At 39.7% G+C, this 16171-nt stretch overlaps 1 protein-coding gene across 1 annotated transcript in view; it reads right to left on the reverse strand.

The window, feature by feature from the left end:
* Positions 1 to 1004: 1004 nt before the first annotated feature.
* Positions 1005 to 16171, reverse strand: part of IKBIP (IKBKB interacting protein) — a 24183-nt gene continuing 9016 nt past the window's right edge. The window contains exons 4-5 of the mRNA XM_011936888.1: positions 10349 to 10466; positions 1005 to 3518 (exon numbers count right to left, since the gene is read on the reverse strand). Of these exons, the coding sequence (XP_011792278.1) occupies positions 2676 to 3518; positions 10349 to 10466 (961 nt within the window). The 3' untranslated portion in view covers positions 1005 to 2675. The remainder of the gene's footprint in view (positions 3519 to 10348; positions 10467 to 16171) is intronic.

Genomic DNA, 16171 nt, shown 5'->3' on the forward strand with positions numbered 1-16171 from the left:
CAGCCTCCCAAAGTGCTGGGATTACAGTGGTGAGCCACTGTGCCCAGCTGATCCAGTACTCTTATGCTTTTGAGACAGGGTCTTGCTCTGTCACCCAGGCTGGAATGCAGTGGTGCAGGTCACTGCAACCTTGAACACCTGGGCTCAGCCTCCTGTGTCGCTAGGACCACAGGGATGCACTTTTTTTTTGACTTTTAGTAGACATGAGGTCCTGCCATGTCATCCAGGCTGGTCTTGAACTCCTGAGCTCAAGCGATCTTCTCACCTCAGCTTCCCAGAGTGTTGGAATTATAGGAGTCAGCCATTGTGCTTGGCCCCACTTCTCCTTACACTTTTTTTTTCTTTGTAGGGATGAGGTCTCACTATGTTACCCAGGCTGTCTCAAACTCCTGGGCTCAAGCCATTCTGCCTCAGCCTCCCAAAGTATTGGGATTACAAGTATGAGGCACTGTGCCTGGCCACTGTATAAGAAATTAATTGATATAAAATGTATTATCAATTACAAAGATACAAAAATGAGTTTTAGGATATTGGTAATTTTCCCTAAAGAAAAGACTAACAATGTAATTTAATATTTGATATACAGGAAAGTTTTTGAAATTTTAAGCAACTGTGTTAAATAAATGAATGGAAGAAACAAAAAGACAAATTAAGTACATCTAAATCTCGATAATAACAATTTCTTAATAGGAAAACCTCTTCATAAATACAGGATATGTCTATATCTACATATCTATACACACATACACACACATATACACTTTGTTTTCTCATGTTATACTTATAGAAGTGCAGTTTTTCTTTCCCTTGTATCATCATAGAGCACAGTGGCCACATTGTTTTCATTTACTTTCAGTAACCATTACCATGGTATATATAAGTTCAAATAACCTTATATTAAATGTGGTGATAGGTGAGAAAAAAAATATTTAAACATGAAGAGTATAAGAGAAGAAATTACATTTGCCTTGACAGGATGGAGGTTAAAACAACAAAGTTCCAGCTTACTTTATAATCTATTTTATTGGCATTAAAATAAAAGTAAACAAATAGAATTTTGTCAGTGCACGCAAATAAGAGACATTCAGAAGTCAAGAAGTGTAATTTTAAGACCGCAAAAATTAATGCTATGCCCCTTAACAACAGAACTCGCCAGGCTTATTTTTATGATTCATGGATGTCTACCACAGGCCCTCTTAATTCCGATGAAGAACGAGTTTGGGGGTTCTCCAAAAACTTGCAAATTTACATATTAAAACTACTTGATCAAAACTACCTTTTTGTAACTGACTGCTTTCAAGTTCTTTAATTCCACTGAAAACTTCATTATAAAACTGGTAAGGTTACTGACAAAGAAACAAGAACAAACTTCCATATATAGTTGACTACATTATATAATTTCAAATAAAATCAATTCGTAAAACAAATTTAGTGGTTTGGGAAATCTTTAAAATGACATACTTTTAACTATCATAGTTACTATCATAACTAATTATCAGAGTTATGTTACTTTTCCCTCAAAACAGACCACAGGCTTATTTATTTTTATTTACGTATTTATTTATTTATTTTTGAGACAGAGTCTCGCTTTGTCACCCAGGCTGGAGTGCAGTGGCGCGATCTTGGCTCATTGTAAACTCTGCCTCCCGGGTTCACGCCATTCTCCTGCCTCAGCCTCCCGAGTAGCTGGGACTACAGGCACTCGCCACCATTCCCGGCTAATGTTTTGCATTTTTTATTAGAGACGGGGTTCCACCATGTTAGCCAGGATGGTCTGGATTTCCTGACCTCGTGATCCGCCCACCTCAGCCTCCCCAAGTGCTGGGATTACAGGCGTGAGCCACTGCGCCTGGACTATTTATTTTTAAGTAAACTATCTGGAGATCATGGATCTAGCAAACTCATGTCTAACAAGTTGGAACTTAAAACCCAGGTATATAAAGATATTTCAAAGATGTATATACACATAATTCCTAAGAAAGGCCTTATGTAAGAACATACTCACTCTGATTTTAAAAGTCTTACAAGTATCCATAACACAGTTTAGAACCTTAACAAAAACTAAAATGTTTCCCAGGCTTCCTAGTTTTTCAGAAAGTGCCTATTAATTCATAGCAAAGGCACCAGACTCTCCCTCACGCATGTTATCTTTTATTTTACACAAAATTCCCATGGGCTTGGTTGTATGGATTCTTAACCTGCAGTGAATTATATAAGAAAGTGAAGAACTGGCTGAGGCAGGCACATTACCAACCAACCTGACATCAAGATTAGGTGACAGAAAAGGTATGAGACATAGGTGTGAAAAATGGCAAATTGGGGTCATTTAGTGAAGCAGTAAATACTCTAGCCCCTGAAGACATCAATATATGTGGGTCCAATATAATAGGTGAAATTAATAATGATGTCCACTAATGCTTTAAAAACATTAAAAGTATTAAGTATCTTGTTTTAAAAGTAGAGAAACATTTTTAAAGAACCATTTCTATTTAAAATGGTTAAAATGAAATAAGTTTCAGTGCTTAAAAAGCTTTGATTATGTGGATAATCCATTTGTGTGGACATCTATTTTTCAATAATGTAGGATAAGATGAGGCATATCAAAGTAACTCAAAATCAATGGACTAATCAATTTATGTATAATGATATGGTTCATCAGAATAAATATCACGAATTTAAAAATCACCACCAATTCCTTTATTTTCTATATTATATTCTTTTACAGTTTCCTTTTCTCCTGTAGTATGCATTGAGTATGCTATAAAATCATGAACTTTTTCTTTTAGAACATCCAGTTCATTTTGCATCTTTAATATGCGATTATCATACTGAATTCCTTCAAGGGTTTTCTGCATCTCCATTATTTCAGACACTGCTTTCAGCATATCATCTTCCATATTAAACATCTGCATAGTCAAGTCTTCCATTTTCTTTTCTGTTCCTATCAGATCCTGAGAGACTCTGAGAACAGAGTGAACAGCACTTTCAATTGTTGGCAAATGTGTCTTGCATTCTTCAACTTTGGGTTCGTAGTCAGAAAGTTTATTAGTTAGATCTTCATCTCTGGCAAAGAGGGCATGCTGTTCCTCTTCTAACTTTTCAACTGCCTTTGTATCAGAGCCTAGCTGTTCCTCTACTCGCAGGAGATCTTCTTCTTCTTGTCTTTTTACTGTTCTAATATTTCTTAGTGTGCTATCTTCCAAATCTTTTAGCCGTTCAGTGAGCAATTTTATTTCCTGCTCAGCCGAGTTAATTTGGACAGTTACTCGAGAATGTGCATGCTTTGCTTCTGATTTGAAAATGTCTGTATTAATGTTTATTTCTTCTAGGCTTCTCTTCCAAAAATCCGTAATATTCTGAAATTTCTCATTAAGGCTTTGCATCCTTTGAGTGAGCACCTCTTCGTTATTTTGAATGCCATGCATGATATCTTGGAGGCTGGATACTTCCTGCTCAAACTGGGTCATCAAAGACATGGATGATGTAGCTTCCTGCAGGATGCTTTCAGTAGACTCAAGCTGCATTTATAACACAAAACAATTCCCAAGGCTACTTAATAATTTTCATATTAGAGAAACACACTTTAACAATCAGGAGCATAACACATGCCATGTTAAAATTCTGAAGATGTCTAAAATATCCAAGTATATCAGAATCATACTGACAAAGACATTTATTACGTTAATAGTTTTCACAAATATGTTAGCCCTGTGTTTTATTTATTTATTTATTTGGGACAGAGTCTCACCCTGTCACCCAGGCTGGAGTGCAGTGGAACCATCTCAGCTCACTGTAACCTCCGCCTCCTAGGTTCAAGGTATTCTCTTGCCTCAGCTTCCCCGAGTATCTGGGATTACAGGTACGTGCCACCATGCCTAGCTAATTTTTGTTATTTTTTTGTACAGATGGGGTTTCACCATGTTGGTCAGGCTGGTCTTGAAGTGTCGACCTCTAGTGATCTGCCTGCCTTGGCCTCCCAAAGTACTAGAATTGCAGGCGAGAGCCGCCGCGCCCGGCCAGCACTGTTAAAAATAAAATACACACCTGAACACATAATCCTAGATATTTTAGCACTTCTATGGAAGCATATTCAAGAGAAAAGTCATGTTAAAGGAACTGAAATAGATCACAATTTCCTCTTTTTAACTCCAATGGTAAGTAACTTAGATGTTATTTTTATGATTATTTGGCTTTTTAGAAACTGTAACTTTGTATAAAATTTGGTATCTTTCCTAAATCCTATAATTCTGGAAGGGTTTCTGCTGAAAAAAATTTTTTGACCACCTCTTGCAGAGAAAGTACTAGAATCAGGTCTTACAGCTACAAAGGCAAAATGAATCCAAAAACAGTTTAGTGAGACAAGTCAAATTGAATGGTAAAATGTTTTAAGTATTTGTAAATTATGCTAAGCCTCTGGCACCTCCTAATCTATATCTGGAATATAGAAGGTCAAGTCATAGACCTCTTTTAGTCTATACTTAGATAACAGCTTTAGAGACTACAGGAAGACCTAGAAATGATCATTAATTTATCATGTGCTTGCAGCATTACGCTGAAGACATAATACTGAACAAGATACAGTTCTGCCCTTAAGCAGCTTTGTTTAATTGACGAGAAAGACAAGTGTATATGCACTATGACGGGGAAGAGCTATGGAAGCACTCTGGTGGAGACTCAACCTAGACTTCAGTGATGAAGGAAAGTATTTTAGAAAAAGTAATATCTAATATCTGCTTCCAGTTGCTTGCTCTCTAAATTAGCCTACATACTACTACTAGAGTAAGCTTTTAAAAACTGGCATGCCTATCATGGTACACTGTTACAAAACCTTTGATGTTCCCTAATACTTCTAGGATAAAGTCTCAAATTCTCTAACCTCTCCCTATGCTATCCTCCTCTCCTTTTTATTTAGTTACATTGTCCTTACTTCAAGGCTCAGACCGCATCTCAGCTCCTCAGTGCAGCATTTCTTCCACAGCCCTAGCCCTGACAACCTGAATTCCTGTAGTACCTATTACATATGCATTTGCCACATATTTGCCACTTAGCACATACAATTCAAAAATTTTGAGGGTTCACTCTGTGCCAGCCTTGTGTGAGACAGTGGAGACAAATACAGCATAGTCCTTGATTTCACAATTTGATTGGAAGACAGTGTTTGGATCTTCCGCATCATATATTCTAGAGTCCCAACAAGATCTACTGAGTACCCTGTGTGAGGTAGTTCCATTATCAGGTTCTAGAGAAATGGAGATAAAAGATGCAGTGCTTGCTCTAAAGAGGAGTAAGGGAGCTAAACTAGCAACCAAAAAAATCACAATACATTATAAGTAGTATCACAAAAGAATTAGCACGGGGGGGCAATGGATGCTTTGAGGAGAGATAAAAAGTTAGGAGGGCGATGCAGAAAGGCCTGGAAGTGACTCCGAAATTGGACTCATTAACAGACTGATGAATTAGCAGGGTGCAGATGTGAAAGTTTCTAAATTTCATAGAAGAGACCATGTCTTATACCTTTGTGTAATCCCTACATCTCAGAGTACAAATAATATGTTTGTTGATGTTTAAGAAGAATGACCCTAAGCCTTCTAGTTCACCCCAATCAAGACCTAAAGAGTATATAACAAGAATGACTAACACCACTCTGAAATGTTGTTTAAAATTTATTTTAAGGGTTGGGCATGGTGGCTTATGCCTTAATCCCAACATGTTGGGAAGCCAAGGCAGAAGGACTGCTTGAGCCTAGGAGTTCGAGATCAGCCTGGGCACAAAGCAAGACCCTGTCTCTACACACACACAAAAAAATTAGTTGGGCATGGTGGTGTGCGCTTGGAGTCCCAGCTATTTGGGAGGCTGAGGTGGGAGGATTCCTTGAGCCCAAGAGTTCAGGGTTGCAGTGAGCTATGATCATGCCACTGCATTCCATCCTGGGTGACCGAGCAAGACCCTATCTCAAACACACTCACACACACACACACTCTCTTAAAGAAAACGAAACAAAAAAACCAAGGAAATAAAAACTTCTTTTAAATGTACACATACAGCCATAATACAAGTTCCTTTTAAAATCAATCATGAGAAATACTAACCATTAACATGGTTAGGTTTAGTTGTTTTATTAGCAGTATTTTGAAGAGGCAAGCTTATCCTCACCTAAGGTAATGTCCTGTTGAGGAGGTTCATCAGAGCCTCACTGTAATCTGAAGGCAGTACACCCCAAGTAAGTTCAAGATGTTATAGATTTAATCTGCAAATATGTAGTGACTAGTATGCCACAGTAGCTAGCATTTATGGGCGCCAACATATTCTAATCGTTTTTCATTTTTATTTATTAAAATTTTTTTTTTTGTAGAGATGGATTCTCACCATGTTGCCTGGCCTGGTCTCAAACTGCCGGGCTCAAGTGATGCTCCCACCTTAGCTTCCCAAAGTGCTGACATTACAGGCACGAGCCAACACACCGGGCCTCATTTTTTCTTAAAGAAAGAGCTAGTAGGGCTGGGTGTGGTGGCTCACGCTGTAATCCCAGCACTTTGGGAGGCTGAGGTGGGAGGATCACCTGAGGTTGGGAGATCAAGACCATCCTGGCTAACATGGTGAAACCCCATCTCTACTAAAAATACAAAAAATTAGCCAGGTATGGTGGCACATGCCTGTAATCCCAGCTACTTGGGAGGCTGAGGCAGGAGAATTGCTTGAACCCAGGAGGCGGAGGTTGCAGCCACTGCACTCCAGCCTGGACAAGAACAAAACTCTGTCTCAGAAAAAAAAAAAAAAAAAAAAAAAGAAAAAGAGCTAGTACTTTATTAGTGCTTGATTGTTTTTAAAGAATTTGTACATAAAGTAAGTCCTCACTTAACATCATTGGTAGGTTCTTAGAAACTGACTTTAAGTGGAACTATTCAGAGCAGCTCCTCCAACAACGTTGTTTCGATGTCCTTTCATTACAACGTAGATGAGAAAAAAATTGGTTTCATTATACACTTCACTTAAAATCGTAGTTTCCAGGAACCTATTGACAACGTTGAGGACTTACTGTATATCTCATCTGATCGTTATAAAAATCTTATTATTTCTCACTTAATTACTGTATATCTCACCTGATCTTTATAAAAATCTTATTATTTCTCACTTAATAAATGATGAAATAGAGACCAAGAGAAGTTATAGTGATCTGTCCAAGGTCACACATTTGTGATGAGTGTCTACGTCTAGCTGCTTTCCCCTCCTTCTGTGTTATGGTGCCCTTTAGGGCCACCTTTGTGAAAAGGGACCTCTTATTAAATTACTCCCAGGGCAGAATGGGAGAAAAAGCTATGAAAAGACTGAATATTTCTTTTTTTTTTTTTTTGAGACAGAGTTTCACTCTTGTTGCCCAGGCTGGAGTGCAATGGCACGATCTTGGCTCACCACAACCTCCACCTCGCAGGTTCAAGCAATTCTCCTACCTCAGCCTCCCGAGTAGCTGGGATTACAGGCATGCGCCACCATGCCCAGCTAATTTTTTTTGTATTTTTAGTAGAGATGGAGTTTTTCCACGTTGGTCAGGCTGGTCTTGAACTCCTGACCTCAGGTGATCCACCTGCCTTGGCCTCGCAAAGTGCTGGGATTACAGGTGTGAGCCACCGTGCCCAGTCTGGCCAACATGGTGAAACCCCATCGCTACTAAAAACATAAAAATTAGCGGGGCATGGTGGTATGCACCTGTAGTACCAGCTACTTGGGAGGCTGAGGCAGGAGAATCACTTACACTGGGGAGGCAGAGGTTAGAGTAAGCCGAGATTGCGCCACTGCACTCCAGCCTGGGCGGAGGTTGCAGTGAGACAAAATTGAGCCATTGTATTCCAGCCTGGGTGAGAAAAATGAAACTCCGTACCAACCCCCACCCCCACCCAAAAAAAAAGAAAAAAAAAAGAGAAATCTCTGTTCAAAATAAGTTTTCAATAGCTTTTATTTATATTTATTTATTTATTTATTGAGACAGAGTCTCACTCTGTTGTCCAGGCTGGAGTGCAATGGCGCAGTCTCGGCTCACTGGAACCTGCACCTCCCAGGTTAAAGCGATTCTCCTGCCTCAGCCTCCCAAGTAGCTGGGATTACAGGCGCCTGCCACCATGCCCAGCTAATTTTTGTATTTTTAGTAGAGGTGGGGTTTCACCATGTTGGCCAGGCTGATCTCAAACTCCTGACCTCGTGATCTGCCCACCTTGGCCTCCCAGTGTGCTGGGATTACAGGTGTGAGTCACCATGCCTGGCCTTCAATAGCTTTTAATTAAATATGTGAAGTTTTGGCAAGGCACAGTGGCTCACATTTGTAATATCAATTCTTTGGGAGGCAGAGGCAGAAGGGTAATTTAAGGCCAGGAGTTTGATACCAGCCTGGGCAATGTAGCAAGTCCCCGTCTCTCCAAAAAATTAAAGAAAAAAAAATTAGCTGGGTGCAGTAGCATGCCTGTTAGTCCCAGTTACTTGGGAGGCTGAGTTGGGAGGAGTGCTTGAGCCTGGGAGGTTGAAGCTGCAGTGAGCTGTTATTCCAACACTGCACTCCAGCCTGGATGACAGAGTGAGAGCTGGGATGACAGGGGGAGACCCTATCTCAAAAAAATTAAAAAATATATATATATACGAAGTTTCTTGCCCCTGGGATTTCTTCTAACGGTATGTTAGGGTTCCCCCAACAGCTACAACCAGATTCCAATTTTTTTTTTTTTTTTTGAGACAGAGTCTTACTCTGTTGGCCAGGCTGGAGTGCAGTGGTGTGATTTCAGCTCACTGAAACCTCTGCCTCCCGGGTTCAAGCAATTCTCATGCATCAGCCTCCCAAGTAGCTGGGATTACAGGCATGAACCACCATGCCCAGCTAATAGTTTTGTATTTTTAGTAGAGACAGGGTTTTACCATGTTGGCCAGTCTGGTCTCAAACTCCTGACCTCAAGGTGATCCGCCTGCCTTGGCTTCCCAAAGTGCTGGGATTACAGGTATGAGCCAACACGCCTGGCTCAGATTCCAATTTTAGCCCTATGTGAAAATACCAACTCCTTTGCAGTTCCTTCCCCAAATCCCTTAGTCTCACCATCCATGGAATCCCCTGGCATGTGTGAAGGATATTTAATTTTCCTCCATGGCTTTTCTCTTCTGGGGGATTATATGCTTATCCTGTGCATGGGGCTGCAGAGACTTAGATGCTCCATTTCATCTCTATTTTTATAACATCCTTGCCCACCCTGGTGCCAAGCATAGGTCCTTGCTTACCTTGTGACATGAGCAAAGGTTTAGTGAATGAATAAATGAACAAGCCATATTTCCCAATGATAGCTTGGTCCCTGGTACCCAGAAAAGTCCCACATGATGCCTTATTGATGACAGCTAACTTTTTCCTGAGAGGTGTGGGAATTACAAAAATGTTTATTTGCCTCACATTTCTAAGAATCATAGTAATAATGCATCTAGTAGAAATCAGTAACTTAAAGAAACACAATATAGACATGGTATTATTTTAATTTTCATTGGAATTCTTATTTGGTTACAGGACAAATACTTACTTTTAGGCTAGCCATTCTTTTTATTAACTTTTTTTTTTTTTTTTTGCGACGGATCCTCACTCTGTAGCCCAGGCTACAGTGCAGTGGCGCAATCTCGGCTCACTGCAACCTCCACCTCATGAGTTCAAGAGATTCTCCTGTCTCAGCCTCCCGAATAGCTGGGATTACAGGCATGTGCACCATACCCGGCTAATTTTTGTATTTTTAGTAGAGATGGGTTTTCACCATGTTGGCCAGACTGGTCTCTTAACTCCTGACCTCAAGTGATTTGCCTGCCTCAGCCTCCCACAGTGCTGGGATTATAGGCATGAGCCACTGCTCCCAGCTTAGGCTAGCCATTCTTAAATGCATACACATATATCTTTAAAAAGCAGAAAGTAAGGAAAAAAAATATAGATCTTTTCCCAATAAGTGTTAATCATATTCTAATTTTATGTCCAAAGATCAACCATATTTTCAGATGAGACTGAGCGCGTTCAGGGTGGTACGGCTGTAGACATGATCAACCATATTTTCAATGCTCTAGATACCTGACACTTAAGTAGACAATTAACATCATGCTAATATGAAGAAATTGGTCTTTTTCAATAATAGAAATTGTCATATTAAAAAATTCTTGTCCTTCAAAATGCAATCTGAGTCAAAATAGCTCCAAGGGAGAATGTCAAGAGGTAGGAAGATCAGTGAGAGTTAAAATAGTAATGGTCTAAAAGGCAGGAAGAAAGAAGTTCTGAGCTGGGATAGAGAAATGATAGTGGGGTAGTAAAATGGGAAAAACTGTCCCAGATAAGCCAATTAATGATTACCTTTTCTGAAATTAAACTGATTTTACTTTGAAGTTGTTGAAATTCATTGATTTCTAGTTTCAGTAACTGGTATTGGTTTTCCACCTTTGCAGATTTTTCCGACTGCTGAAATACAAACCTGGAAAAGAAAAGAAAAATCACTATTCTCCAATTCATATCCATTTAAATCCAAATTTCAAAGGAGAATTATACCCAATTCTGTTAAGAACAACATAAATTCTGGTATGGGTAGCTGTAGTTTTTTTTTTTTTCTTTCCGCACTGGGTCTTAGTCTGTCACCCAGGCTGGAATGCAGTGTCACAATGATAGCTCACTGTAGCCTTGAACTCCTGGGCTCAAGTGATCCTCCTACTTTAACCTCCCAAGTAGTTAGGACTGTAAGCTGGTTAATTTATTTTTTCTTTGTAGAGACACCATCTTGCTATGTTGCCCAAGGTGGTCTTTAGCTTTTTTTTTAAAATGGAGTTTCGCTCTTGTTGCCCAGGCTGGAGTGCAATGGCGCAATCTTGGCTCACTGCAACCTTCACCTCCTGGGTTCAGGAGATTCTTCTCCTCAGCCTCCCAAGTAGCTGGGATTAAAGGCGCCTGGCAACAAGTCCCACTAATTTTTTTATATTTTTAGTAGAGACAGGGTTTCGCCATGTTGGCCAGGCTGGTTTCGAACTCTTGACCTAAAGTGATCCGCCCGCCTTGGCCTCCCAAAGTGCTAGGATTACAGGCGTGAGCCACCATGCCTAGCCCCAAGGTGGTCTTGAATTCCTGGCCTCAAGTGATCCTCCCACCTCAGCCTCCCAAAGCACTGGGATTACAAGTGTGGGCCAACATGCTCGGCCTAGATGGAGCTTTTATCAGTTTATGTTGACAGATTTTCATGAGGTAGGTACTGGTTTAACTCATACAAAGATGAGTAAAGCACTGCCCTTGTTCACAGTTCACGGCCCAACAAATAAGATGGTGTGATATCTGTAATAGATGCATGCACAAGAAATATTTTAGAGGAAGACACAGTGAAAAATTTAGGACAAGATCTTTGATTTCTACTGTTTTTCACAAGGCCATTCTTGGGTAATATCTAGAAAACAGGTGTTTTTATGCTGAAATGTAGGAGAAACAAGAGTTATCTATAAAAAAGTATTTTAAAACTGAAATGTAGAAGAGTAGATTGATGAAAAGCAGTGGAGTAGAAGAGAGAGGTGATAGTAATTAGAAGTTGCAAAATAGCAGGAGGTGTGAAAAGAGGTATGAAAATAGAAAAAAGCCATTGTCAAAGTGACAACAGATCACAATCAGTGCAAAGTGTATAAACTGTACAATTGGTTATACTTAACGACGTGACTCGTATAGGTGTACTTGAGATGTCACTCTAAAATTGGAGTTTATTTTTCATCACAAGTGGAAGCCCAAAAAGCTACCTCAATCTTCAAAACAACAAATCAACAACTGTTTATACCGGATTTGAAATGAGCAAGCACAAAAGAATTGTCTTGTATCTAATACCATTTTGTCTACTTTAACTCAATTCTTCAGGCTCAGAAAAAAAACAGTTGAAATTCTTTGCATATTGAGTCATCAAAATGCAATGGAGCAGAACCATGAGAAGAACAATAATTGTGTTGTTCTTAACAGAATTGGGTATAATTTTCCTTTGAAATTTGGATTTAAATGGATATGAATTGGAGAACAGTGTCTAAATCACAGTCCTGAGACAAGTGGTTCAAAAGCTTTGCTACATACTGTAATCACCTGGCAGCTTTAACAAATCTGATGCATGGGTCTCAGGAAGATTCTGATTTAATTGGCTTGGGATGTGGCTTGGATGTTGGAAACTCAATAGCTTCTCGGGTAGTCTAAGTGCACAGTCAAACTTAGAACTATACTGACCGACTGTGTTTTGTGAAATTCATTTCCACTGAAAGGCAATCATTTAAAGATCCCAAGGCTTAATGGAGAAGTGAAAGACTTTTCTGAGTAAGTGCAGTTATATGAACTTTGTGCATCCTTGCAAAAGTGGTAATGTTTTGAATTCATAAATGGCATCATTAGGCTAACTGTAGCTACAAAATTGTCCAAAGCTAAATTAGACAAATGTTTACAATACTGGAGGAAATAAATTTCTTTTGATGATGCTGGCTAATTTCTATACTACAGGATCCCAGGTTACATTATTAGCACAGATGGACTTTTCTCCTGTGTTTAAATTAATAGCAACCTTTAAAGCTTCTGGTTATTAGAAAACACTATTATCCTAATTCTCAAAGATGGAAGGGTGAACATAATTCTTTTTTCATTGGCTGTTTCATTTCTGGCTTTTAAGAGTTTTTTTTCCCCCCAGAGTATAGGATATCTGAGACCAGCAGATAGAGACCCTATTAAGAAAGAGACCACCCTAAAGAAATAAGAGTTGCCCTCCTCACGCCTTCCTGTCCCTCCCTGCCAGAAAAAAGAAAACAAAAAGAAGTAAAAAAAGAAATACAGTTAATTTCAGGGACTAGTTTTATTATCCAATACTCCACCATAGATCTATACTACATATTTCCAAGCTTATTCAGAATGAAATAATTATTATAAAAGAGACTTTTGTATGAAGGTTGATTCACTACAAAAATATATTAAAGGACTTTCTTAGAACTTCTTTTCAAATTCAAGCTTTAACCAAAATCTGTGTCATGTTAGTGGAAATATCGTCTCTGATAATTATTTTTTTTGATGATTAGCCTCTTACTAAAATAAATTCATCCTTGATACATGTGAACAGTGCATATAAGAAAAAAGTACAAAGCTGACTTAGCACTAGTGAAGAAAAAAATGAAGTGGTGTGTGCTGTGCTGTGTTAAAATGTATTTTTCACTTATATGTGCCAGACACTATTCTAAGTACTTGATAAATTCATTTAACATTAAAGAAGATGATTGATTTTTCTTTCTTTCTTTTTTGAGACAGGGTCTCGCTCCGCTGCCTAGGCTAGAGTGCAGTGGCATGATCTTGGCTCACTGCAACCTGCACTTTCAGGTTCAAGTGATTATAGGCGTGAGCCACCGCACCTGGCCTAGATGACTGATTTTCTAGAAGTCAAGAAAATATGCTGAGAAAGCTGCTTCAGTTCTGAAAAACTAAGCTTTCCAACTGGCATCCATGTTAGGGCATAAGGTGCTTCATTTCCTTTTTATGAGTCAGGGACATATTCTAATAAGAGCAGTTCCCAGTCTTCCCATTTAGATGAGTGTAAAAAACAGGCAATTAGGGTCTGCTAAAGGGTATACCTTCTAGTAGAAGGAAGAAAATAATTATAATTCTGGACTCGGGGATTTCTATTTCTAGGATGTTGGCCTTTTGTTGGGTATTAATATCAAAGGGAGGCAACGAATCATACTGATTAGGTGGGTGACTGGACTGCCTTAGCTCTGGCATTTACTAAGATGTATAACCACTTTGGGCAAGTTAAATAACTTTGATGTCTCCTCATCTGTGAAGTGGGGATAATTCCTTATTTTAATTTTATTTTTTAAAGACAAGATCTTGCTCTGTTTCCCAGGCTGGAGTGCAGTGGTGTGATCACGGCTCACTGCAGCCTCGCGGGCCCAATCCAAACTACCCCCTCAGCCTCCTGAGTAGCTGGGAACACAGGCATGTGCCATAATGCCTGGCTAATTTTTAAATTTTTTATAGAGATGGGGGTCTTCCCATGTTGCCCAGTCTTGTCTTGAACTCCTGGGCTCAAGTGGTCCTCCTGCCTTGGCCTCCCGAACTGTTGGGATTACAGGTATGAGCCATAGCACCCAGCCAATACTTTATAGGGTTGTAGTTTGTTTTTCGACAGGGTCTCATTCTGTTACCCAGGCTGGAGTACTGTAGCCTCATCATAGCTTACTGCAGCCTTGAACTCCTGGGTTCAAGTGATTCTCCCACCTCAGTCTCTGAAGCAGCAAGTAGCTAGGACCACAGGTACACTACCATCACTGAATAAAAAAAAAAAAAAAATCTGGCTATGCTTTTTGTTTGTTTGTTTTTTGAGGCAGCTGAAGAGGAAGAGGTCTACAGTGATGCAACCATAGTTCACCGCAGGTCAAACTCCCTGGGCTCAAGTGATCCTCTTGCCTTGGCCTCCTAAAGTGCTGGGATTATAAGTGTGAGCCACCACGCCCGGCTGAGTTTTTGTAGACATTAAATAATTATTACTATTTATAAAAGCTCCTGGAACAATAGAGCATAGCACATCAGCTATTTCCTTTAAGAACTGTGGCCCTTTTCTTTTCTTTTTTTGGAGATGGAGTCTTACTCTGTTGCCCAGGCTGAAGTGCAGTGGTGTGATCTCGGCTCATTGTAACTTCCGCCTCCTGGGTTCAAGTGATTCTTCTGCCTCAGCCTCCCAGCCAGCTGGGATTACGGGTGCCCACCAAGACTAGCTACCTTTCTTCTGGACTACTTTGTGCAGCTACTCTTCCATCCTTCCTACATGCCTATGACTGTATAAGGGAAGCAGGGTTCCCAACCACTTGTACTTGATAGAAGCCCCAGGCCTGTCCCCCTTTGAACACTATAAACTGGGTTGTGTTTATGGCAAATGAAGGATGGAATAAATGAATTAGACCACTTATAAATCACTAAAGAAAAATAACTCTTGTTTTTGGGCCTCTTCTCACTATATCATATCATATCATATCATATCATATATCATATGGCCTTTTGTGGAAGAGTTAGATATAGGAGAAAGGGACCCAGGCTAATTTTAGTGTAGGCCTTACAAAAAGAACCTTCCTGACTCCTTCGTAAGCCATTGCAGTCTACAGAGATCTCATACAGATCTATCTAGGGTCCTATGATAATGAATGGTTTACATTTCCCTACAGTGCATGGTGGTAATTAACGGTGTATGTTGCCTCTATATAGCTCCTTCAGGAATGTGAAACGGTGGCAGACAGCTGATTGAAGACTTAAAAATTCAGGGTTTCCTCTTGAAGGGGTGGCCTGCCCCTCCACACCTGTGGGTGCTTCTCACTAGGTGGAACGAGAGACTTGAGAAAAGAAATAAAGACACAGAGACAAAGTATAGAGAAAGAAAAGCGAGGCCCCAGGGGGCCAGTGCTGTGCTTCCAGAGGACCCACACTGGCACCGGTCTCTGAGTTCCCTCAGTATTTATTACCAAAAAGATAAGGGAGTAATTCAGCAGTAAGGCATACAGATACACAGAAATGTTACATTTTCCCAGGGATGGGCAGGAGACAGATGTTTTTCTTTTACTGAGATTTAAGGGAGTGGTACTGACCTTCAACCACAAGCAGGCTTTAAACATTTGGCTAACAAAGCACATTCCTTACAGCCCAAAATCCTTTCAACCTTGATTAGCACAGCGATGTTTCTAGCAAGGACAAGATTGGGGGTAGAGTCACAGATTAACAGCATCTCAAATACAGAGCCAAATGGAGTCTCTTAAACTTACTTCTATCTATAATAACACAGTAACAGGCTGACCTCTCTTTTTCCCCACACCTCTGGCTCTATTTCAGCTTAATAATGAAAAAGAGGCAAATAACCAAAGGAAGCTGTTGTTATGGACCTTCTGCAAGGAAAGAAGTTCCAGGGCCACTATTAGGGTCAGTACCTATTTAGCCCTATGTTTCATATCATCTATAGCCTCAGTTTTAGCACAATACCTAGTTTTCAAGAAAACCTTGACCATATTCCATTTTTAAGAAGCAGGACATCTAAAGTATACCCTGGTCTTTTAGATAAAACTCTACTAACACAAAGAAAAAAGTTGGAGTTAGCCAAGGTTTTCCAGTATGATTTATAGACAAGATTATATTGGATAATAAAAAAAAAAA

Source organism: Colobus angolensis, unplaced genomic scaffold (genome assembly GCF_000951035.1).
Source record: "Colobus angolensis palliatus isolate OR3802 unplaced genomic scaffold, Cang.pa_1.0 Scaffold10, whole genome shotgun sequence".
Classification (NCBI taxonomy): Eukaryota; Metazoa; Chordata; class Mammalia; order Primates; family Cercopithecidae; genus Colobus; species Colobus angolensis.